Below are 27,559 nucleotides of genomic sequence, written 5' to 3' on the forward strand. Positions count from 1 at the left end.
AATTTTTCTACAGGACAGCCCCTTGCTCCCCCAATAAAACACACATACAATGGAGGAACATCAGAATAAAATCAAATTCTTACTTTAGTAGGAAAACCACCTTTTTTCCATTGATATGCATATTTAGACCTTTCCTTTTTAAAAAGGTATAAATTTTCCACCTTGATTACACAGTGGATTAGAATTTATGAACAAAACAAATTCAGATAACGTTTCCCTGGGAAGAAAAAAAACTAAAATGGATAGACATAGCCATGATAAAAGTTTTATTTAAGAACGGAACAATAAAGCTTCTATCAGAATCAGCTCTTAATGGTATGAGAAATTATTTATGAGTATCTAAACTATTTCATACATCTGATAAATTCCCTCAACTTTTAATGATAATACAGTTTTTCCCCCAAGCATCCTGTTTCTTCTAATTTATAATTCAATTGCTATTTTGCTTGCCATTTAATACTAAATGTGTTTTCTGATACATGCATGGGGTTTTATTTTTGGTAGCATTAAGTAGAACATCAGTCAGGAACTTTTGATTGAATAAAAAAAGGTGTCCCATATCTCCATGAGGCAAACCTCTCAGTGTACCATTAGCACATGCTTTCTGAAACCCCTCTCAAGCCAAGAAACTTGCAATCCCTCCTACCTCTTCCTACAATATGACAAATTAGCATAAATGAAGTACAAGATGACAAGGACCTTACTCAACACCACCGTGATCCAAAGGTATACTTTTCACTGTTAAAGAAAGAGGGTACACAATGAGACCACAAAACAAACCACTACATTTCAGAGGCCAAGTACATTTTTTTAAAAAAAATAGAATGGTAAAATTGGCAATTAAAAAAAATGCTCAATTTATTTTGTGTGCTACAAATGTTCATATGGTACATATGATCAGCATAGTTTTAGGTAGAAAATGTGCCTCAGAAACCTCTTTTGCTTACAAAATATCCTAAATGTATTCTGTCCATTACATGGGTATGGCAACTCTAAATAAATGATATATCAGAGTTCTTCCTTCTAGGTTCTCTTTATTAAATCCATGGGACATTTTAGACATGCTATAGTTCACAAGAACATCACAAATATTTTGCTGGGTCAGGCTAAAAAAAACGCACCTAGCTTAACAGAGTCTGATGATCATTTAATTTTGTCATGGAATAAACCCATGTCGACCAGGCTATTCAAGTCACCTGCATACAAGCACAACCTTTTCAAGGACAAAGAGGAAAAAATAAGTTAGCCTATCAACAGTCATGAAAAACTATGCAAAGCATTTCTCTGAATTATGTGTTATGGAAATTTATGCCAAGAGATTTCAAACTACAGTGCAATTTGTATGCTTCACAATAATGGTTAAAAGGATACTTAAAGATGATTTCCTGATTTTTGAACATACAGCATCCCCTGTCAGATTTTACTACATTATTATTACGGTCCCTCTGTGAGTTTACACATACACTACGTATTTAAGAATACAGCTTTACAAGGACTTCTTAATCAAGGTCAGAGTAGGGCATCCCCTTGCTAACAAACTGCTACAAGAAGTAGTTTCTAATAAAAAAAAAGATTATAAAAAATGGCATGCTACATATAGGAAAAAAACCCATTTTCCCACAGCCATAAAGATAATATCCAAAGAATTCTCTACTAACAATGAGAAAACAAAATTCAAGTTTTCACTTCTGACTGCATGCAAGTAGAAACAAAGGGACTTAAAAGACAAGTCTGAAGTTGTTTCATAATAAATCTTGAAAAGTAGTTATTACAGTTAGTGACAGTATCTGAGCCATTGTGTGTTTTATTTTCTCCTCTGGCTATGATTTTTTACACAAAAGCGTCTATCGCCACACCATCTTCTCCTTAAAACACATTCTGAGCTATGAAGTCAAGCTGGAACTCGAGGAAACCACAATGTCCTCTTCAGGGGTTTTTCCTCTGTGAAAGAGGCTGTGACAAACATCTTCAGTATTGGGTTAATTGAAAGGTTTTTGACTGAGAACAGGGGTTGTATTTCTATCCTACTAATGGCACCTAGAGGTCAGATCTCTATAACTGCAAATAATGTGGCTTTGACTCTGCAAGCAAGGCATGAAACAAGATTGAAAAAAGCAACTATGGCATAGTTTGCCTGTCCAACACTTGGTGTCAAGTCTTCTTTTTAATAAACGAATGGATTCTCACAAAAGTCATGATACATATTCTTTCTCAAGAATATATTCTTGTTCGAGAGACTTCACTGTATAACGTACAGTGTCACTTTTAAAAATGCTGTAAAGTTCTTGTCAACTGGGACTACCATCCTGGAAGTGCTAAAAAAACACTTCAATACCTTCTACCACTACAAAGATATTCTATTTTGCTGACATGCATATACAGAAACAGCCACATTTTTAGCAGTACAGCTCTGGCTGCTTGGTTCTCTAGGAATTCATTTTGCTGTTCCACCTTTTTTCAGTCTCTCTTTCCATATATCTCAGGTCATTTGTAGCCAACCAAGCAATGCCGCATCTGCACCAGAAGCCTGTGACCGGAGAGGCACTGCATGGCTTCCTCCACCCTGTGATAACTGTAATACTGCTAAACAGCCTCTGAAATTTGAAGTACCTACCAGAGAAGCAGAAAATGCCATTTCCTTCAAGCAACCACTGTAAAGAAACTAAATCACTGCATTAAGACCACAGAAGCGCAGCTCAGGTTGCATCTGTAGAAGACAAATCTCTCCAATTTTTATTTAGAATAATCTATCAAATGCTGCTTACCACTTTCAATTTTACTTACAGGTGAGAATCAGATTTAGAGATTTTTGTATTTTTATGAAAATAAACATGGCTGTAAATGGGAGCACAAACATTGTCATTTATAAATGAAGAGAGAAAACACATTTTATACTGCAAATGTCATGGCCATTTCTCATCCTCTTTTGTCCTCATGCTCGATGCCTTCTGGACCAGGGACTGGTCTGAAATCCCGCATGTCCAGTGCTTGAAACATTATGTATTATCTCAGAGACCTCCAACTTTTAACTTGCTGCAACCAGGCATGTGGCCAGCATTCAACACAAGTATTTTTTTCCACTTCAGTTTACCAGAAAGAAACCACTCCTGTTTTCCAAGTCAAACAAGGAAAGACAAGGTTACTTAGCAGCAGCTGTTTCCAAGTTGGCAGACTATGACAGCAGCCATCCATAAGGTGAAAGAAACAGGGAAAGGAAGGACATAAGGCAAGATTACCTTAGTTTCCAGATTTGTTTATAAAGCTACTGTTTACAACTATATCTCAGTTCTTGTCTCCCCTCTCATGTGTACAGAACAGAAACTGCATACAAAAGATAAGCTGGGAGAATCTTTAATTTCATTGTTTTCAAGATGTGAGGAGCAAAGGACTGCAGAAGAAAAATTAAGCCTCCTTATTTATAATAAATTATAAGGCAACATACAAGTTTTTTCCCATTTAATATTTTTCCTATTAAAAATTAGCTCTTGTTTATAGAGAAAAAATACCTGATTACTTGAAAGTCAGAATAGAAGATAAATTGAAAGAAAAAATAATAAAAAATCCAACTTAAGGTTTCTTTCTGCTGGATAATAGTAGCAAAGGTACTGATTTGTCTATTTGTGAAAACTGTTAATGAAGGCACATCTAAAAGATGCCAGATAAAACCTTTGTGCTTGATATGGTTTTTGATATGTCTTTGACAGATACACACAATCTAGGACAGAGTCTCATGAAGCAGCATTGATGATACTTATTGGCAAGAAGCTAGAAGGAAATCTTAAAACTCTCCCTGAAAGAAAGCCTCTGTATCTGTGTATGTACTCTGGGGACTATTATTAAGTAGTATTAGATAACGAGATGCTATGACTCCCCAGTTCTGAATGGAAGAAGAAAAGAAACAATTACCTGCTAGCTATAATATTGTGTGCTACAGAATGAAAATTATATATTGTATTTTGTATTTTAAAAATAGACCATGAAGTTCATAAGCACTGTCAAAGGAATTCAGAAGTTCAGAAAGGTTTTTAGCATATTTCTTAGTAGCAACTGACATTCTTTTAGAAATACAAAGATGGTTGCATATATTAGGTGTTTAGTAGGGCAACATCTTTGTGATCCATGTCATTACATGCTTTGGAATGTCATATTCAATATCTGGCACACTAATTCTTCAAAGACAACATATGTTTTATGTCCTCTCTACTGGAACGCTCTCCTACTAAGCTAAAAAAGAAAAAAGGCAATTCTTCAAGTTTTCAAGTTTAATCTCAAGACTCCAAATTCATCCCCCATATGTTCACACACCATCAAAACATGAACTATTTCTGAAAACTCTGTACAGAAGTTAAAACTCCTAGTAAAGAGAGATCAAAAGATGGACAAAAAAAAAAGTGTGTGCCCCATGTTGCCTCACAGCAAGGAATTTCGTGCATGAAAACGCACAAATAGGTCTCCTGACTTCATGGTTCTGAAGGATAAGCAAAAAAAGAACAACTCTAAGATACAGGCAATCAGAAATTAAAATTGAAGTTGAAAACAGTTTAAATTACATTCAAAACTATTATAAAATATACTTCTTTATTTTTCAATAATTGTCTTACGTTTCACCCCACTGAGGCTTAATTTGTGTCACTGTAAGTATCTTTGTAAAAAGGATTCTATTTACCCTCTTACAAATACATTAATATACAAATACTGTACATTATGCACACAGCTGTTACACTATGTTAAAAAAAATCAGACATTTTTATGTTTATATCACAAAGATTAGTTACCACTTCAGAGAGAAGACAGTTCAATTTAAAGGTTTTTTGCTCACTAACATTGTTCATGCTTAAGTAGTGCAAATTTGAATTACAAATCTTAAAATCACCGAGAAAATTCAAGGCCTTAGGGCCAATTATTAAATAACATGTTTCAATTTTTCTATCAACATACATACACAAAAGACAGAATATGCTGAGAGCAAATAAACACAGATGTCTCTTGAAAGATTAGTTTTATTAGACTTGCAGCACCTATTATGACTGGGTAACTATGTATAACCTCAGGGGGGCATAAATTGTCTCCAGAAGCCCAAAGAATAAGCTGAAAATATTCAGCAATTATGAGTTCATATGATCTGTGTGTCCACTGCAAGGGGCTGCCAGTGCTACTTGCTTCTACAAATTAGGTCATCCGAGTCAGTAAGACACTCCAGAGGTGCAAATTATGGGTTTTAATACTTCCACGCTGAGAAGTATTCTCCCTGAGTGAGAATTTTTACTCAGGTTTCCCTCTGCATCAGGAAGAGAGAAAGAGAAAGACTGGGGCAGCAGGCATGAAGGCTTGCACACCCACCTCTCCTCACTGCCATGTTTTCAGGAATTAATTAATTCCCTGGGGATGTCTTGGATGTCTTTGAGCATTTACTTTTGCCACACACCAGAAAGAACAGGTCACTTCTGATATGAGCTCTTCCTAAATCAAGAAAAGTAAGGCTTGACCTGCTAAACACGGCCATAAACGGACAAATATGCAGTATTTCTGGACATTTAAAACATTCACTTGTGTGCTCAAATTAAAATGGGCCAGTACTTCAGAACAGGAAACTATTTCCTCTTCACCCACTCAGAAGTTTGGATGCCTTCCCAGAAATCTCAAGACTGGCGCAGGGCTTAGTGCTGCGCCTGCAAGACAGCTGCATCTGGATACAACCCTTCATGGGAATGCACAAGACAAACCAAGGAAGACAGGTTGAACAGATGTAATTATCGGAGGTGGTGCCAGAAAGTGATCCGTGTTAACCAGATGCTCCAAAGAAATTTCTCTCAGTAAGGCAGCACAAAACACAGGCCATTTGGAAAGCTACTTGAGCCGTGCCAGCACATCTCACGGACACCCACAATCACTCACACAGCTTGCAACCAAGCACTTCAAGCTGCCTCCTCTTCTTCTTCTGGGAGGGAATGGCTACAACTCACCGAAGTTTTCCCCCACGATGACCAGCTCTTTATGCAACAAGAAAAGAGAAGTGAACATGAAGCTAAAGGAAATTTACATACAGCAAATTAACCTGACAATTACATTGAATAATTCCAACAAAATTGCAACAAACATTCTCTAACCCATGGGGGAGGGGCATCTTAAAAAATATCAGGATACAAACCCCGAAAATGAATCTACTTTTGCAATTTTAATTCATGTAATATTCATACTAATTAGGCACCGACCAAATTAGCTGCTGCTATTCTAACCCATTTTCTTTCTAAAGTGAAGAAGCACTGCTATGTATGTGTTCTTAATAAATCTGGATGTTAATTGCAATTAGTGTCAAATTTTCATGGTGCAAAGTGACCTCAACACATAATGATATTTCAAACATGATGAGAAAACTAACAATTTCTATGAGAAGCAATTTTATACCATTAGATAAATCTCAGTCAGAAATAGCACAGACAGCATAGATCCTGCCATAGGTTAAAGGGATGATGCATTCTCGTTTCTGTAACTTGTATTATTAGTTTTTTTGTCTGTTAGATAACCTTACCTACTTCTTACATCACAGTGAATGGAATCTGCAAATAAGTGGCAAGCATGTATGTCTAATACATTAAATGAACAGAAGCTTATTGTTTAAAACAAAAACATTCCTACTGAAAGAGAAAGGTGCACAAGCATCAATGCTGAATGCTATTCAAGAGAAGACAATTAGTACCAACTATGAGAGTTTATTATCTGCCTGGAGATAATAAAACACGGGTAAGAAGTAGAAATTGATTGACACATAGTATTTTAATACTGAATTTATTATTCTTAAAGCTAAACATATGTATTTTAAAAACCAAGTGCTATCATAGAAGGTGCAATTTTTTTTAATATGATGGCTTATCTCATTCTACTAAGAAAAAAAGCCAGTTACAGATAATTCTTTGTTTCCTTAAAAGTCGCGTGTGGGCAGAAAGGACTTCCCAGACCCATTTGCAGGATAACCAGAGAGGCAAAGGACAGGAACACTGTGGGTGTAAAAAGACAGGAAAGAAAAGAGAGATGCTCTATAAAAACTGGACAGAATAGGCACTAGACAGTAGAAGACCTGTTCAACAGCTTGGTATGTAGACACAATTGGAGAAGGGAAGGCAAAAGAAGGAAAGACTGCAAAGCTATGAAGAAATTCATGGTAAGAATTCGGTCTGAAATTTCACTAACAACGAACTGCAGGAGAAATGCAAGATGGAATGTAGCAGTGCTGTAAATACGTTAAAATTGCAAACATTCTTGCCAGCTGCTGCTGTTATCATGAGAAGTAATCTTGTGTTAGGGTTTATTAATAGCAGCATGCTTTGGAAGAGACTGCCATTTGTACTTACAGAACACTGCACTGTGCAGATTGTCTTAGAGCAAGAAAATCTTAACTGTTTAAATATGGTAGCGAGCACCTAAACCCTAGATAAGCAGGAAAAAATACTGCACCAAAAATATACCAAAAATCCCTTTGTAGCACTTTCTCTGCTGTTCTTTTTCAATTTTCAAAAAGTAAAATGCTGTTGGCAGAGTATCCTTAGAAAAAGACCAGTATGGCATCACCTACAGGTTCCTGGTCTATGAGTCAAGGAACAGTTTTCTATTTCCAGCAGCTAACAACGAATCAGTTTCTATTCCCATTTTGTCTTTTGTCTCTACAAGCAGTAAACTCTCTGTGCAGGGATAATTTTGCATACAGCACATTGGACTTACTACATTATATATACAGTATTATTATAATATGAATAATAATGTTTGCAAATAAAACTGTGCTTTTTAAAGACACATCTCTATACATAAATGGGGGCATCTAAATCATGAAGAAGGATCCCACACGATACCATCTAAGATCACTATGCTGCAACTGGTTACCTTCATTATATACACTAGCTACATTATTACAATGCAATTTAAGAAATTCCACACACAGGAAGTTTTTTTCAATTCAAATATCTGGTCTCAAATTTCCTTGTGTTTACATGTTATAGATTCCTAAAATAAGTTTTTTACCTACCTGCATCTTCTACACACAAGTTGCCTCTTTTTCACAATTTACAAATAAAATTATATCTACTACCTTGCATACACAAAGCCATGCAGCACACACAGACTTCATAAACTATCCAAAATAATGAACCATATGAGACAGACAGGAGAGAAAGAAGCATGTGTCACCAAATACAACACAAAACTTTTACTACCTTTGCTACATTATTATACTATTTCCTACAAAAAAAAGAAGTTTCCCTAGCTCATAAAGAAGTTAAATACATTAGCATTTACCAAATCTTATGATTGCCTTTGATAAGACTTTTTAAATAAGTTGGGTTAAGGAAGTACTGCTAAAAACATAGATAATTCACAAGGGAAGACATATACAGAAGACTGTATTTAGACTTCTAGTATAATTTATTCATTTTAACTTCTTCTCTCCTTGCTTTATCAATTTGTCTAGGGTCAGCAGAACTTTGGTTGTCCTGCAATATATTAGAATATGATCTACAAAACAAATGAAAAACACCACACACAAGTCTTACTTGCCTACTATTTCCAAGTGTTACAGTAACAGCAGAGTTATTAAAACCAGGTTTACTGAATTGCTTTCTTGCACAACATCAATGTTTTCATATGACATATATAACCAGCATCTCTCTTTCACAAGCATTTGTATTTGCAGTGTATCAAAAATGTGATACAATTTGTAACCATAATCTGATTTTTAAAGAAAAATCATTACTTCATAGACTGTATATTTTAGTATTAAAATCATGCCAGTGTGAGGAGCAAGTAACTAGAGATGTTTTCCTCAAATGTGCTCAGACTACACATGACCACACAAATGATCTGCAACCATCTCAAACCTCTTACCAAGAAACCTTGCAATCAAACTGGTTACTCAAAACATATTCTAAGGAACAGAACAAATCAAAAGTACAGGCTTCTCTGACTAAAAATAAAGAAAGTGAAAATTCATGTCAATTCCACAGTGCTTTTTTCTTGCCTTTTCAAAAAAACGAGTAACATTATAAAATACCTGAGCAGCATTTAAAGACACTGGTGTTGTTCCTACGCAAAACCGTATTTTCAAACAACATTATCACAAAACATGGTAAATAAGTTTTCCAGAAAAGAGGCTCACTTTTAACAGAAGATGAACATCAATGAGAAGGCAGAATTACCAGTCCAAAATTAGGTAAAGGGAGAGTGAGATAGAGTAGACCAGAGCCTCAGACAGTGTTTGAAAGAAAAACTTAGGCCAAGCAGTGAATCTAGGAATGAGATGGGATTGTTGCTCTGAAGAGTGAGCTATTCAAACTGGCAAAACCATCATTTGCTGACAGAAAAGGTTCATCACATAAGGAATGACAATCAATTGGTTGTAGTAAGTGGCAGAGATCCAAAAGCAAGATGCTAATGCTAGAACCCTGCTTATGACTTGTCTGAGTGTCATTCTGGTTCAGTTTGACTTCCACTCAAAATCTGGAGAACACTAGAACAAAAACTGCCAGTTAAAATTAATTTGCCCTCCTTGTGTTTCTGTACTAAGGATAGTCATGACACAGCAAAGCAATATTTTCCTCACAAATGATTCTTTCCCCATACCTGAAAAAGATTTGTTCAGGAAATTTAAGTGCCTTCATTTGTTGCAGAAGGACAAAAAAGTGTTTACCTAGTGATAGAAAGGACTGCAAAAAGAGAAAAGGGAGATTCACAGTTAGAGCAATTAGGTTGCAAAGCAATACATTAAGTATTTAATTACGCATTTCATGAGTTCCCCTCTGGCATGATCAGTCAGCAAAGAGGCAGCTGGGTCAGTTTATGGCATCATTGTTGTCTCCCATTCCCTCTTCTGCTGAATGCTATAACCTCCACAGTTTGAGACAACAAAACAGATGGACTTTAAGCAGGTAAAGACCTTTCACAAAGTCAGTCCAGCATGTTTGAATAGCTTGAAGTGCATGACAATAAAGGCTTCTAAAGGCATCTAAACAATTGGGCACAAAGGAGTAAAATCGCCCAGGAAACCTTTCTTCTGACGCCTCCTGAAGGGAAGTGACTGACTGCAGAATCATCATAACATGCTTTTAACATCTGCACTCCTGCAGTCTGTAACAGACAGCATTGCTCATTGCAAGAGGAAATGGAAGTTTTAAATGCATCAAAACCACAAAGAAAAACATTTTAGCTAGTGTTAAATATAAATGAGTTTCCGATTACTGCTTTTATCTTGGTGAGAAATAGGTAGAACAATTTAAATAACAGTGTTTCTCAAAGACTCAGTATGGTGAAGGAGGATTCCTTAATATTCTAAAAAAGCAGTCTTTGGGAGTGCTATGACGTGTTGCAGTGCAGGTTTGAAAACAAACAAACAAACAAACAAACACTCCTCAACCAAACAACAACAAAAACTCAAGCAAATTGTCCAGCTATTTTTGACCCAGTACAGCAGGCTGGACTAGATGTGCACAGTTTAGCTACCAAATTTCTTTTTTTCCAGGGGATACAGAGAACAGCTGTTTGAACAGCAAACTGAGTGCCTCCTCCTACAAATGGCTATCTTAAGCCCAGAGCTTCTCTAACACCCCAGAGAAGGGGAGGGGTAGAGAGAAGCCTACGCCTATACGTATCCACAGCTTAAAAGACGGATTTTAGCAGGGCTTGGCAGACTTCTTGTGAGCATAGCCTGGGAGACCATGGGACATTTCAGCTGAGACAGGTTGAACCACTCCACCTTGAGCTGACCTGAAAGTTGAGGATCTGAACACTTCTTTCCATTTCTGTGAAATCTATAATATTCCCTCTCAAGTGCACTGCTGAGTAAGTTGGTTTGAAGCAAACAAAGAAAGAATTGCAGAAAGAAGGGGAAAATGGATGTAGAAGATAATTTTTAGACTTTCCCTGTTCCATATTGAGAAAATAAGTGGCACATTGCTTTTTCTTCAAGGCTACCACTTCTCATAGGAAAAACATTTATTTCCCTTGTGAGAGAAGATGAAAGGCATGGGAAAAGCAGATTCAAAGTGGAGACACTGCATACATGTAAAAAGGAAAAGAAAAAAAAAGAAGTTCATTATCCAAGACTATTTATTTTCTAATGACATGACCCTCTAGACAGAACATTACAGAAGACTTAGCCTTGCACATTTCTGCAACTATTCAGTATTCCTTTCTTTCCACTCAAAAACATCTGCCTTTTTAGTTCACTTCCTTCTGCTGAACTTTTGAAGTACTTCTGTTTCATTCCAAAGATTTTCCAAAACTGAAACACCAAGAGGAATAAAAACAAGAAAAAAAAAACCCACTATAAATTATGAATTAAACAATGAAAAGTAAAATATCTGTAAGACTGGCTTCATTGAAAATATTTGGAAATCTGGAGCAATGGACACAACTCCTTTATTAAAAACAAACACAGGCACAAGAACAAACTTTCTTTCCTGTTAAGTATCAACTGATCAGTCCATGATCTGTACTTCTCTGACAAATTTTCTAACAAAAACGAAGGAAATTGAAGTAAAGGCTAAACCAGCTTTGAAAGAAAGCTAATTCTGACAGCCACTCAAAGAGATATCTCAACACCGGTAGCCATAATGCAAGCTCCCTGACACAAAGCCCAGAACCAAAAATTCTCTTGTAGAAGACAGAGGCATTTGGGAATGCTCTGATTTGTCCAGTGACAGACTCTGAAGACTGCCTTTAGTTTTACATTAGAAAACAGCACACATATACATATATATGCACACACACATGCACATTTTCACATATCTTTTTCTTTATGCTTTTCTGTCAGTCTCTTCTTACCAAATGGTGAGAAATTCCAAGAGAAATTACTTATTTTTTGTTTAAGGGGAAAATAGATTAGTGCTCTTTTACATTATTCAGAACCTGATCCAAAGTCAGCTGCAAAACAGGGAAGTGTAAAATGGGAGGATATATCATTTCAGAGAAAACTAAATAGTTTTTTGTCCATTAAGTAACTCCTTACTGTCATCCATGAAATAACGTGCTGTACTCAAGCAAGAAATATGATTTATTCCAGTAAAATTCAGGACTACATTTCCCTGAAAACCTGAATGGACAGAATACTTGGTTGAACTGCTGGCGCAAACATTAACATAGATTTGACTGACAATGAAAAGAGTGCTTTGGTTGTTTTAACACAGAAATTAAGGGATAAAGAAACAAGTCCAGATAAGTGAAGCTGTTCATGCATAAGTCACATCAGTCTTTTAAATACACTATTAGCATACCTGTCATGCAGAGGAAGGAAAAGGAGTCTCATTCCAAGTGCTCTACTGTAGTAACAAATGTGTAAAACAGTGGATGCTCTCGTATACAAAGAACACAGGCAGGTATACAAAGTGAGGCTTCAAATGCTTTATCTTGTGTTCCCTTTAAATAAATACAAATACATCCTATAGATAGCACTATTTCATTGAGGAACTAAGCTGTTGAACTGCCAAAACTGAGTTGGATACATTTTAAGGGTGAAACATACACACATGTAGGAAAACTATTGTCACAAAATGGAACAGTATAACAGAATTTTTGGTGGTTCTGAGACTACAGGCACTGCAAATGGATACATTTACTACCTTGATTTTTCCAGGTTGGAATACCACAGGGTGCACACTGAAACCCCTGCTTTATAACAATTCAGTGATACTTTAAACCACTTGAAATGAAGAAACACTGCAAGTGAACAGTTCACTCTAACAAATTCTCCAGCTTATTAGCACTTCTTAAAAAGATATATTCAATGTGATAAAATTGTTATACAGCAAACTTCAAGAGGTTATTTCAAGAAAATTCAAGAGAAATTTCAGGGGGGAAAGCCTTGGAAAACTAAAGAGAAAAGAAATCTATTTGTTAAACATAACTTTTCAAATAGTTGATAAATACAATAGTTCAGAAGGAAAAATACTTCTGTTAGTGGTTTAAAAGCATTATAAAGTAAAAATCACATTGTTAATTAAGAGATCAATTTTTTGTCAACTGGAAGTATTTACCATGGCAAACAAAATCCTGTGCTCGATTTTGGAACATGCGTGACATACGTGACTATCCTGTAAGTATGTTCAATGATCAGCTGCAGTCACATCGCAGTGAAGAGCTAAATGATATCTGATACCCGAAGTGTATACTAGCTGAAAAGTATTCATTGCTTCTTCACTTTATACTGCAAAATCTACTCCAGTGCCTTTGAAAGATATGTTAAAGGCTAAAGAGGACCAGGGCTCAGTCTTCGTTTGATGCTACAGTATTGGTGTTTTCCTTGACAGCTTTGAAGGAATACATACATTTACTGTGTAAGTACAGTACTTACAGAGAGATGCATTAAAGTCATTCTCAAGTGCTACACAAAGAATGCTAAGTAATACTATTTTTAACTGGATTCAGATTAGTGGTATTGCAGACAAGTGTTTTAACTACTTGAACAAACTGACAAAATGCATAAGGGCAAACTGTTAAGTCCTGTGACCATTTATAGTGCACTTCTCGATAGAAGCCCAGTATAACTAATGCAGAGGATGCAGAAGCTATGTACTGTCAGCTCTCATAACGGAAGTATTTTTACTCTCAAGGATCACAGTACACATTTTAAAGATGTTTTGTTAGGTCTAATGTACAATTAAGGAGGGGAAGAAATGAGTTCGAACAAGGAGAAGGTCAATATTAAAGTCAGGTCAATGTCTGAATGGCCCAATCGTACACGCACCCAAAAAAAGTTGGCATTGATATATTACCAAGTCAATAACCTGGAGGAAAATGACAGTTCATGTTCTAAAGCACATCAAACTTAGCTCTGAACATAAAGAACTAAATAATTCAATGCATTACTTACTAAATGAAAAGTAGAATTTTTAAAAAATAAAACTAAAAATCGCATATTGGTGAAGAGTTTGTGTCAAAACTTTTATTTGGCGTAAAAATACTTCTTTGGTTCTTGTTACGCTTAATAAAAAAATCAATCTAGAAAACAGAAGTATTGACTCTCTCACCTGTTGATATGAAAAATTAGGTTGGGTTTTACTTCTGCATTTTTTTTACATGTAGGTCCTGTATGCAACCTCCGTGCGTTAGCATGGAAGGAACCCAATATGGTAATCGCTGGGAGTTACGTGCAGGCTTTGAGTGTTGCAAGGCATGAGACTAAAGGTGGAGCTCTCATATTTTCCACTATCAGTAGCCATCATACTGAGAATTGTCAGTTTCAGAATACAAGATATATAGATTGATGATAGCTTAGATAGTAAAACATACATTTACAGTGTTTCTAAATTTTCCTCTTAGTCCTAATGCTAAAAGAAAAGTAGATGCTGAACAGCTTTCTAAACCCTCCTAGAAATAAAACATTAAACTGACTGATTAAATAGGGTGTAGGACAGGACAAATAGCATAATTCTGGTCATTTTGGAACAGTGTAAAATCTTGAGAAGACTGCTTCAGATTTTGGTTGGGGTGGATTTTGGTTGGTTTTCTTTGGCATCCTTTTTTTTACTTGATTTGTGATAAGTTAATGTGTGATCATATTTCTAATTACAGAAAATACACACATAAGACATCAGCATTAAAGTTCCAACAGTATGCTGTATTACTATAGCCACTAAAAGACTTGTGAAGTATATCCACTAAACTGATCTTCTATGCTGTATACTATGCTTTATCCAAGATAAAGGAACTAAAACTGTCCAAACATATGCCAAGTGCTTATTTTCAAGCAAACAGTTCCCAAATCATATAAAAAAAAATTAAAACACTGTATTAAAATAAAGAAACTTACTTTATCACTTTCAATATCACGAAATGTTCCTGTTCCATGTTCAGCAAACACATACGCATAATATCCAATGTCAGAAAAAGTACTTTTCTGAACTGCACATGATCCAATATGTGTTCTAAATTTTGTGTTGTTGCAGATTGACATTATGTCGCTGGCTTTCAGTGTATGCCATATACCTTTTACATATAAGAAACATTCTCAGATATTCTAAACAACATAGTACAAAGAAATCAAATCTTCCAGGGTGATCTTGTCAAATTTAAATTTTGTCTGTGATTTAACCAAGTTTGCTAAAAACTAGTAAGTTGACTTTCCAAAAAAGCAAGCATATTTACAAAAGGTGAGCTGAATTTTAAAACTTGCATCCATAAACAGAAACAGTATTTATTCAGCAGCATGAAAAAGCTCATATAATGTGTTTTAAGAGCCACTTAATTCATATGGTTCCTGAAGCTGTAGCATAAGACCCGTGATAGTTTGTCAGGCTAGGATTGTCTATATATAAACTATATCGCAACCTCCACATAGTAACATGCTATTTTTATTTTATGTAACAGCAAAAAATGTTATCTCCCTTACTGAGTTACAAAAGTATTAAAATTGTATTTCAAGAATTCTTACTAAATATGTTTAAATATTAATTAGTTTAATGTTTCTAAATACTCTAATTTAATATCCAACAAGTCACATGTGCCAGTACAATTCAGAACTGAGTTCAATGAATTATATCCCAAACTACCTTTATCACCTAAAAGACTGAATAATAGCAAAATACACATTTATGAGTGCATCTGTTTTGTACAGCATTTGTTTTCACCTACATGGTTTACAGCTATAAAAGAATCCCTGGCATGTTCCTTTAAATGAGTAATAGCTAAGACAACATGTACAGATTTTAATTAAATAAAAGCACAAGAATTTATAAAATAAATTACCAAAGAGCTCCTCTATGGCACCCTGAGTGAATAGATAAAAACAGATATAAGTACTTCCTCATGGAATGAACGCACCATGACAAAGCACTGAGCTACAAGCCAAGTGATGAAAATTCAGGTTTTAAAGACTTTTACACTTACCCGCCTACGGCAGAAGGGCAAGCCCTGTGCAATGATGCTGATGCTAAATATCTTCATCACAGTTTGGTGTGGTAGAGGTTCTTTGGCACTTTTAAGATCAACAGGAACCAAGCCATGGCTGATGGCAGTTTTCCCAGGTTTGGACATTTTATCGTTCTTACTTTGTCAAGTCTACTAACGCTGCAAGAACATTGCTAATAACTTTGCTTTAAAGTTGCATAATTTGTTTTTTTTTTTAAAGTTTCAGACTGGTGAATCAGCTCCCCGCAGCCTGCTGCCTTTGTCTCTCAACCTTCTCCTGCCAAGTGTCCTGACCTGTCTGCTGCTCAGTGAAGTGCAAGCTATCCTAGTATAGACAGGAATTAAACTACCAAGGGGCAGGCAGACTGCTCCTGTCAGTCAAACAGCTGGTGGACCTCCCCTGCAATGTCAGAAGAGCCCTTCTCCAAAAAGGGATCTGCAGACTAAAAAAGAAGAAATTCATAACTGCCCGGATTTTTAATAGACACAGCCACTTATGCTTGCATTTTAAAGGACAGATTTTCTCTTAATTTTGTTTTGTTTTTAACAAGTTCGTATTACTCTTTCAGAAGGGGAATCCAAGGAGATTGCAACCTTCAGAGGGTAACAGTGTTGCTGCAGGATCAACTCTTATCACTTATCAGCCAAGCAGATTTCTTCTGGACTGTCAATAAAATTAAACAAAAAGCTGACCTGGACTTTGCAGTTCCTTAACCATGGTCTCTAAAAACACAATATATTGTCCAAAAGTTAAAAAAGGAAATAAAAATTTATTTGAAAAAATTTTGGAAAAAAAAATAGGGTCTCCTAAAATAAAGATATTGGCAAAAAACTTGCTCATTTAATAAAAGTAGACACTATTGTTGTGTTTTCACCTATATTGTGATTTTTAGTTCCTTCCTCCTGGCCTTCCTTACAATGCACAGGTACTCCAGTCTGCACCTCTTCCTCTCTCCCTGCCCCTGTAGGGGCAGCAACACCCAGGCAGCTTTGGCTCTAAGGATGCAATGGCACAATAGTCCTCCCTCTTCTGGCCATCGTGAGTTTGGGTACCAGCTTGCTCAGGCCTATCCATCACACCGATGGAGAGGAGAAGGGCTCTTCCTCCTAGAATATGGCATCTCTTCTAGGATGTGGGGAGAGGTCTGTCATTTTTCAAGAAAACAGTTCTCACTCCACTGAGCAAAGCTAGAACAGCAATGTCTATTACTCAGATTTCCCACAATTAGTTTACTTCCATTTTGAATAATTTCTTGATCAAATTGTCTTCCCTACAATGTCTCTATGTTCTCACAATCCTTTTCTGCTGCCTATATTTGCACATTTCTTAAAAACACATTCATATTTTGAAAACCTTTATGAGCAAAACTAAGTAGCAAGAAACAAAAGCCTGTGAAAATGTCTTATGAAACTGCTGATAAGAGATACAGGAAACCATCAAAGTCCTTGTATGAACTGAGTTAGTACAGTCCAAAACACAGTGAATAAATGACCATTAAGAAATCTTACAAGTCTCTTTATGCACAAACCAGCAAAGATAATTAACTGTATAATTATGTGAGGGCAAAAGAGGGAGTGCAGTAATGCCTTAATGCTTGGAGCACAACAATGTAACTTGACAAAAGACAGCATTAAAATATGACTGTATTAGCATTTCCACTTAGCTCTTTGTTTCCTCTTCAAAAAGCCAAGCCATAAGCATGTCTTATTTGCATATAGAGGGCCTCCCTGACCAAACATTTGCATGTGGAAAGCTTTTCATTTAAAAAAACGAAAGAAGAAAGAAAAAAAATATAAAAATCCCTAACATTTCTTTGAGAGTATATATACGTTACAGTAAGCACCTACTTATAACACAATATTTTTCTCAGACAAACAAGACAATCCTTATTTCTTTACAGATGTTGTATACAGAAAAGCTGTGACAGAATGCTGGGTGGCACAGTATTTTCATGCACAGATGGCTGCTTTTTTTCTTTTCTACCATCCCATTCATTTTAGACATACATTTTCTTCTAAAAGACTCTTTACATTGCCTACTTTATACTTCATCCTATAAGCTCCAAGCAACGGTTTACCTTTAGCCTGTACACAACAGTAATAGCATTATTTTATAACTTCATTCTGAATTATTTCATATTTTAAACAACGACTAGGCTTTCACTTGACTGGAAGGCTTCAGAATAAGTGTCTTGGAATCTTGGTTTTATTCAAATAAGAAAATTTCACTGCAGTACTCCAAAGAGGGGAAAGTACAGCCTTTTGTTTCTACTTCGAATAAGTGAAGAACAGAACCAAAAGCTCAAAGGACATCAAATCACATACCCTATTGAAGTATCATTCAAAAAGAAGCAACAGATCAGTATTCCATTTTTGAAGAACTGGCCACTATCTCAATTGTTCCAATAAAGTGTGAAGTTTACCAAAATGTAATTAATAATATATAATGTAATTATATAAACATAATTTGGGATTTTTATAAATTTAATATAAGATCAGATACAATATTATGTACAAAGCAAACCTTACTTTCTCCCTTAACAAATACTCAATATTTCGTTTAGTAAGAGAAACTACTAAAATAAACTCAGTTTTAAGAACATTTCATTGTCCAATCTCTTAAAGAATTAGGCAGTGTGGCAGATCACCATCTACTATGAGTCGATACAAGAGCCTAGCATATTACTGCTTTACAGGCTTACTTGCCCTTTTTTTCCCAAAAATATTAGCTCGTAATATAAGTGCAAAACAGGAACATAACTTGGCCCATTTAGAGATTTACATATAATTGGGGAATAAAACAAGACTGAAGTATTACATTCTCCAAGCACTGCCCACTACACAAGTTTCCTGTCACAGGTTATTCTCACGCCTCTGAGAACACAAGGATTGTCAGCCCTTCTTTTGTGGTTTGAGATAAAGTCCCAGTAGTACATTGATTTTTCTTCAGCAACTTCCACACTATTCTGGAGTAATTCCACAGGGACACACTCCTAGCTGGAAAAAAAGTATCACGTTCATGTTCAGTGTAGTCCCCTATTTATGTGGATAAAGCCATAGCAAAGTAAGGCCCTTTTTTCTGTCCTGTGTGAAATTACAAAGCTAGATTTCTTACTTTACCACAGCAATAAGAAAAAACTTCAGTTTTTACCTGTGTCTATTTCCCCCTGCTTTTTTATCATCATCTCCCAGAAAAAAGACTTGCACTAGCAGATTAAATCTTGTCCCAATCTTACTTCCACGTATCATCACTTTAGTTTTAGTCTTGTATCCACTACACATTACTGACTGTAGGTACCACTGTCTTACAGTAATTTTTAAATGTCCCAAGCTAATGCTGGACAGTTATAAACTTTTAATAAGTCCTCAGCCAGAAAATAAAACACAATCTAGTTTAATCAGTAAGAGGGAAGAAAAAATGGTGAAGGCTATCTCAGAAGTGTCAGGAATACATGACACATAGTAGATATAACTTGTTTTTGTATTTGTAAAATACATATATATGATAAATATAGTTCTAATTTAAGCATTAAATGTAAAGCTTAAACAGCCGCTCTGTTGCTTTTATTTTAAAAGTGTGTATTTTTGCATTAAACAAGGGAGAACGTGTATAAACCTGACAAAAATGAAATTATGAAAATTTGAGCTTTAATGCTTTGTAATATATTTTTCTAACATCCTATTTCTAAATATAGTTGGGCTGATTTCCAGTGGTGTTCTTTTTAAGTGCCTGACTGTCCTTTTAATCAGATCACATTTGAAATGAGATCACATAAAAGTACCTGAAAAACTAGTATTTTTAAACTCAAGTTAATTCTGTCATGGATTTTCAACTGTAAATATAAGAATCCAGAAGACTGTTTCTTTTTGGACAATCCAGTGAAGAAGTGTCTGTAAAATGAAAACACGTAAAAAGCAGCAATAATCTTCATACCTTCCAGTCAGAGTAATTAAAAGTCAGCTTTTTAAGAGCTGTTCACCAGGGAGTAAATGTTACAAAATTGTCTAGCTCATTTCAGTTTGCTGAACTGAGAGAGGCCATAGTTTTAAGACATGCATCTAAGAAATTATTCCAACACCAAAAACCAGTTCATGCAAACTTTATAGAATTTTCTTCTGGAGTTAATTGCATATTAACATTACTGGGCGGTGAGGAACCCAAAAAACCAACAAAATCATGGCATTTCAATATGGTGATGGAACAGTACAAGACCTAGAGAGACCTAAAGTATAGAAAAACTAACATGCAGACAGCAGAACCCCAGACAGGTTCTCCACAGTTCTTAACATCGGTGAACAGCTGCCCTCAAATGGATAAAGCAGAGCACTGCAACATTTCAAAAGTCACCGTCTCAAATTAATCATAGCAACATAATAATCGTTTAAACATATTTGAAAATTTATTTCCTAAGTAACATCTGTAGTAAGCTCTCCACAGCTGTAGCATATAGAATGCACTGTAATTTACATTATACATAAGCTTTATTACTCATTTGATATTCATGCTGGTCCCTGCCCATGTCTACAATGACCAAGAACCACTTTGTCGGCAAAGCAAGGCAGTCTATACCACACTATTAAGTACTTATCCAGTGACTGTGGTCCCAAGTTTATCTATGTGAGGGATTTCTAGTACCAATTTACAAGCAGTTTTCAAATGACACATTAGATATTAGCCTGCTTTGTACAGAGAAATGAATAAGCTGTATAGATAAAAGGCACTGCTGAACAAAAGTTAACTGCAACTGTATTATAGGTACCGGATAGAAAAGAATCCTATTGCTCTAAAATTCCTCTACTGTATCCAAATTTACCCATTATAAAAATCTGCACATATAAGAAAACATAAGGATCCAGACTTCTGAAGAGGGTATGAAGGAAATCAGTGGGGAGGGTGATTTTGATCTTATGAGATCAAAATGTCCTAAAAAGCATGTACTTGAATAGTACACAAAGGGGGCAAAACTACTAGCAAAACATCCAAACTGATCACTTGCTCCATAGTCCATTAAAAAAACTTCAAGTGTAGACCTGTTGTAAGATAGGCAACAGAAAGAACGAAGCCTGGCTCCAGGTTAGATTATCATGCCAATTCAAATTGCACTGCAGTTACACTACAGCTTCTCCAAGGCCTTATGGTCCCATAGTGTCAGGAAACCTACATGGAACCATCACTCTGAACAGTCCAGCCATAGCAAAGCTTTATTTCAAGCTTATGTGTTACTATGAATGTTGACTGATTAATGGCATCTATGGTGTAAAGGAAGGAACAACTGTCAACTGAACCTGTTTAAATGATCACAGCAAAACCCAATTCCACAAGGATTCAATGATGTCAAAACAGGTGATGGTCACCTTGTAGATGTCCTCCTCAGCAGATGCATTACTAAGCCTCTCCCCTTTCCTAGCCACCTTCTAGTTACCTTGAACACTTGTGCAATCCATATCACTCTCTTTGCAAAAATGGCGTGAAAATTAGTCAACATGTATAAGCTCTGGAAAGGATGACAGACAATGACATGTAAAAGTCTCAACTGCACAAGCCTTGTTTTCTTTGGCAACAAAGCTTAAGAACACAGTGAAGAAGAATTCAGATTTTCGTAACTTGGATTAACTCAAATGATAATTTCTGATTATAATACTGGCTCTGAAATCATATCAAGTCATGGTCATTAAAAACTACTGTGATGAAAAAGGCTTCTGTCTAATATAAAAGAGCTACCTTACAATTTTTGCCACGAAATAGCAAGGAGGAGCTACACCTTTTGTAACTTCTGGTGGAAGATGGTACAACTTGTATAACACTCCTACATTGAAAAGAAACTATAAAGGTAAAAAAAAAATATAGATAAGGATGATGATAAAGCTGCTGTCTGGCAAAACACTTCACACTTCACAAGATAGCATTCCCCGAAGTCCACTAGTAGCAGCCAGGGAAGATGAAATATCAAGTATATCAGCAAAGGGGAGATCACCAAACATACCTACTACATATTTTTCATGCCTATGTGCATGCTCATATCTGTTGAAGCATCCTGGCATTTAAGTGTGAGTGCACATAGAAATTAAATGAGACTCAAGTTTGACCTAATGGATTTAAATACTTGTGTATAGAGAGCCCAGCAACAAGTCAGACTAAACAATAGCAAGGGCTCACTACTTTCAGCTTCTAATTGCAACCACCAATTCAAGTGAGTTTAAAAGTCAGCCTGTAAAAAATAAGATTTCTACTACATCTGTTCAATCCCAGCTGATCCTCTTTATAGCTGAAAGGAAACAAACAAGTTCAATGGAGACTCTAGTAGCAAAAAGGAGAAGACTAGCACTTCCCACCTTCTAGCTTTGGCCAGTTTTTTCCAAACTCTTCCATAAAGTGGCAGTAAAATTTGCCAGGCTTATGAGCTCTGAAATAAGTCCAATAAGTAGGATACCTGAAAATCTTCAACTGTTGTTGTTGCTAAGTCATTTTTCCACCAGATTAGCAACTGTAAACAGCTCACAAAGCAGCCAGATGTATGAAGAGACAAACAGTGTTTAGAAGTGGAGAGTAGTCAAGACCTCCATTTTTGGGCAACAACGAACCATTAGATCATCTCTCTTTGTCCATGGATCCTTTAGCATGTAATACTGGTCCCAAAAAGATGTCAGTGATGACAGCTTCCAAGGCATCTCAACAAGTGCAGAATTCCATCTCAAAAGAAAGGAAGGGAAATAGCAGGTACATGCAGCTATAGGCATGGGATCTGCAATCAGTCATGACAGTACTACTGCAATTTGAGCACATTTGCACTTGCACAAGACAATTTTTTCTAAGGTCTCATGAAGTGTTTGTAAAAGCAACATAGTCTGTCTAGTAAACTGCATATTGATGAGAATATATAATATCACTACTAATGATGCTGTCATAACATTAAAAAAATACTTAAACATGAGCATCTTAAAAAAGCAATTCCTACCTTACATAAGTATTTGAAACTAGAGGCCTCTATTATCTGGCTTTACTCTACAAGTCCCCTAACTTTATTACTGTATTTACTGTACTATGGGGTCTTGTCATTGTCACTTTTTTTAAAAACGATCTTTAAAGCATGCACCTTCATTTCTCCAATAAACATTCCAGAAAACATTCCAGGTATGCAACAGAAATCCAGCTGCATCATCTTGCATTTTAGAAATATTCCAGAAATGTCTGCCCAGTTCTCATTGGCTATAACATGACTTGTTGGATAAGCAAGTTTAACTCTTTAGTCTAGCCAGTGTTGCAACAGCTGTTGAAAAGAATTTCTACAGCTGCTCTGCAGGAATTTATTTGCTGACCACTTATTTATGCTGGTTTTGCACCTTTAAATAAAGCTGAGACAAGAATTAAGAGCTACAACAGGTAGAGAAGTCATGCAATATTTAACACTGGATTAAAATGCAAGTCAAATTCCCAGCTGAGAATAAGCTGGGGGAAGGAAAAGCAGGTGATTTTTTTTTAGTAAGGAGGCTGCTTTTATGAAAAGAGAAGACAGGCAACTGAAAAATTAGTTTTCCATACTGCAAAATTCAGCTTTTCTTATCACTATATCACCCTTTCATGTAAAATGCAAGACTTTAAATTAGAAATTCTTTGCTTATATACCTACACACAACAAAAATACACAAGACAGCACCAAAATATTTAAAACATGCTTATCAGTTTCTGAATAATGTACAAAAAGCACTGTCAAAAATGAAGTTTGGATTTAAGACCTTTCTTTCTACGTATTAATTTGAAACAAGAACAATCCCCAAAATATAAAAAAGGTGTTAAAAATATTTCTGCAACCTTACACACCTAATCTTTTTTTTTCTTCTATAGGGGAATTCTGTCCAGACACCATCTATTCAGCATTATAAAAAAATTCCTGAAAACAGAGTAACAGTCTTTGGATTAGCTACATTGCCTACTGCCAAAATAAAAGGTTGAACAATGCAAAGTGTTACACCTCATATGTTTTGAACAAAATGGTTTTCAAAGTCTATTTTGATACGAGACGATTTTCCTTACCAGCACAGTAAATTACACATAAATCTAACAAATGCAACAACTGATTGTTACAATGGCATTCATTTGAGAGCACCAAATTAAGCTATATAATCCTTTTCAGCTGGTAACAGCATACTGCAAAGGGGTGTGAGGCTATTTATAAAGCTCAAGATATGTGAATTAAAGAATGCTTAGAGCACAGAAAAAAGCAGGTAGTACATGGAAGGGCTGGCATTCTTGATTGCATGGTTGTCACCTTGATCTTTAATTTTTTTCCCTTTTTTCACCTTTTTTTTCAGAGGAAGGAGCAGCCTTGCCTGTATTTTTATTTAACAAACACTGGCTTTCTCTGATTTGTTCAAATATCACTTATTATTTAAAATGCTTGTATGTATTTAATATAATTTACACTTTGTATATTGTCAACCAAATCCAGCTTTGAGTTTACTGGCAGTCTGATACTGAACCTTGCCAACAAAGACATGCAGTGCACCAGCACCAACTTCTGACTGGCTCAGTGTAGGCAGAGTCAGACTCTGTCAACAGCCTGCCCTCCAAAACAAATACACAGGAATACCTGCACACACAGTGTGCAGCATAATTGCTCTAGGGCATGGAATACTAGTGGTTTACACCAAAGCCAAAAATTGTGCAGAAGGGCAAGTGCCTCTGGGTACCAACTGAAAGTGTCCTTGCTTTGGATGAAATCCAGCCTAAAGTCAAGGGACAACATTATTACATTTGGCAAGAACAAGTGATCCATACTGAATGATTTTTAGTCTGTTTTCTTCCATTTAGCTGTGTCACTTCTACTCTACTTCGTTTTCATGTATTCATTTGAATTAAGTCAATTATTTTCTGTGTGTTTTAGAAAATATGACCAAGGAATCAAAACTGAAGAAATTATGACACTGCCAAAAAGAGTGTTTATTATTTGTTGTATTTTATTTTTTTTTAAGTACTCAGTATATTTGGGTCAATAATGATCATGGTAACTGCCGTCCTTACAGGACACTCCAGAATTCAAATGAGAAGAACAAAGGGCCTTCTGCCCACTTCGAAACATCGACTGGCTAAGAATGTGATTTGCACTTACAGGAAATGTTGCTAATACTTTACTTGAAAGTAGTAATAACTTCTGATGATGAATAAGGTGGAATTTATCCCTGCTGGCAATCTGTGGGGAGATAAGTACATTTTCCACTTCACAGAGGCGCCAGGGATTGAACAAATGTATTAAAATTTTATAAGCATTAACTGAGTAATATGTCATGACACAGCTGAAAAGTATAGCCAGTGTCTTCCAAGACTGAATTACACTGAGCATTTCTAAAATTCACAATTCATTCCTTTCATATTATGCAATATACGGTCAGGTAGTAAAGTCAGTAGAAAAGATAATCTTTTCATACAAATAAACATTAAAAGAAGCAAGATTTTATGAAGAAATTGTTAGTTTGGACAGCCGTGACTTGGGATAGAAATCTCTGCACTTCTTCAGTAACTGTGTCCTTCTCAGATTCTCTCCCTTTTCCCACCTCCTGCTGTTACTTACTAAAGAAACAAAATTTTAAATTAGCAAGAAGAGTAGAAAGGAGAAAACAGAAGAACAGAAGAGATGCACAACAGCAATGCTTTCCACTTGTATTTCACCATTATCAAGATACCTATCTATGCACAAGAACTCAAGACTTTCACCTTTTAAATCTCAATTAAGTATATGTAACATTATATCAAAGGTTGTACCAATCAATGCACACAAAGTTTTTTTACTATAAATCACATTTTACAATAATTTGGTGAATTCCTGAACTTGTTTGGGCAGGAGAGAATGGGCAGAAGTCTTACAAATTTTGCATGGAGTTTAAACACCAACTTCATTAACCACACTACTGAAAAAAGGGAGAAAATGCTTGTGACAAAAAGAACCATTTACAGAAACACTGGTTCAAGGTTTTACAGGAGTTTTTATAATAGAAATTTCACCAATAAACCAAACTGTAAAACAGTCACATAAACAAAACATAACAATTCATATTTAAGTATACACAAAACGCACATTATATCATTTCTACACAAGCACAGCTGCATGCACAGATCAGACACCATGTACTAGCAGAGAAGAACAGTTTGTGTGTCAAAAATCATCCTTTGTCAATGGACATTAGATGCTGTCTGTTCAAACATCTGCTGAGACAGCTTGGAAATTCTGTTTTTAAGCATTCTGTCTGTTCAAAAATTATTAAACTAGCATAGAAATTGACAGTGTCTAGTCTTTCTCTTTATACTCAAGAATTTATAAAGGTATGTAAATTCCTTCACTGTGCACAGCTTGCTGAATAGCCACATGTTCTCCAAATAATGAAAAGTCTCCTACAGAAATAAAGGACAGACTGTAACCTGCAAAATAGCACTGAGTGAGAAACGTATTAGGAAAAAACGTTAGTCCTGCAGCAGATGTTACACAGAATTTTGGTCTTCAAGTTAATTTCTATTCCTCTGGCCCCCTAAGCTAATTTCAGATATCATGATTTTATAAGCATAAACATCAGTAAATGCAAGAAATTTACTGATCATAACTTGTATATTTTAAACATACACTTCAAATGCATTGCTAAAAGAATATTGAACAACCATTTGGGAAAGGAGGTTCCAACAAAACCAAAAACTAACTCACCAGCAAAAGTTTTACTTTCTCTGCACTTGGATTCATCATTTGCATTAAGTTATATAGCTAGTAATACAAGCTTCAGTTAAGCTTCAAGAGGAGAAACAGCTTAAAACAGACACTCAGGGCAACAGCATCCACTGATAAATGCTCAAGTAAATACAGCTGTATCACTATAGACTGGAAATATTTGGGCTAACGATCACATCAGGCAGCAGCATGTGCCACATATTCAAGAACAACAACAGGAACAAATGGCATATTTTCGTGGGGCAGAACTCCCAAATGTATTTGTTGGACAAGTCACACACCCCAACAGAGTAAGTATACTGAAAGGATTCTGAAACACGTTTGCATGATTTCTACTTCAAAATGTTGTTGTCATATAATCAGTGACTTCAAATAATACTACTGGGGTTTTTTCTCTCTTTTTCTTTGAAAAAAAAAAATCTTATTTTCATTTTGACAACAAAGATGCAGAGCAAAAACCACGTGGGAGCTAAACCTACACCGATTTCAAAGTCCACAAAAAAGTGTGCGACAAAAAGACACTGCCTTCAGATAATTACCCTGAAGGCATCAATTTAATTTATTCTACATAAACTGATACAGAAGTTTGAGTAACATATGCAAGTACCGCCTCAATATTTACTGTTAGGGAGCAATGCATAGGCCCAGCAACCTAAGGACAATTCAAATATTTTATCCTGTTTCTGCACCCCTCTGCCCAAGGTGGCTGGCAACTTCCCTGCTTTAGGAAACTGAACAACCAACCAACATAGCTACAAAGGAATTACACATATGCTCAGGAGAACATATAAGACATGTCTGGTAAGAACCACCAGGAAATGGAAGGTGTATGCTCTGATGTAGGCTCCACTGCAAAGAAAGGGCAATTGGATATTGCCTGTACAGAGAAAACTGGCACAGTCCAAAGCTCTGTACATTGATTTTCCAGTATGGCTAGTTGAGGTAAATCCCTTGACTGGAGTTTA

The 27,559-nt window shown here is 35.8% G+C and overlaps 1 protein-coding gene across 3 annotated transcripts in view; it reads right to left on the reverse strand.

The window, feature by feature from the left end:
• The window catches only part of FBXW7 (F-box and WD repeat domain containing 7), a 175,689-nt gene that overhangs the window by 62,658 nt on the left and 85,472 nt on the right, over positions 1 to 27,559 (reverse strand). The window contains exon 1 of one of the 3 annotated variants that reach the window (XM_085058510.1): positions 15,865 to 16,199. The exons of the other annotated variants lie outside the window; for them this stretch is intronic. Coding sequence (XP_084914636.1) covers positions 15,865 to 16,011 — 147 coding nt within the window. The 5' untranslated portion in view covers positions 16,012 to 16,199. Of the gene's footprint in view, positions 1 to 15,864; positions 16,200 to 27,559 lie in introns of those variants that run through there. 3 annotated transcript variants of the gene reach the window in all.

This window comes from Lichenostomus cassidix, chromosome 4 (genome assembly GCF_008360975.1).
Source record: "Lichenostomus cassidix isolate B80296 chromosome 4, HeHo_3.0, whole genome shotgun sequence".
NCBI classification, from domain to species: domain Eukaryota; kingdom Metazoa; phylum Chordata; class Aves; order Passeriformes; family Meliphagidae; genus Lichenostomus; species Lichenostomus cassidix.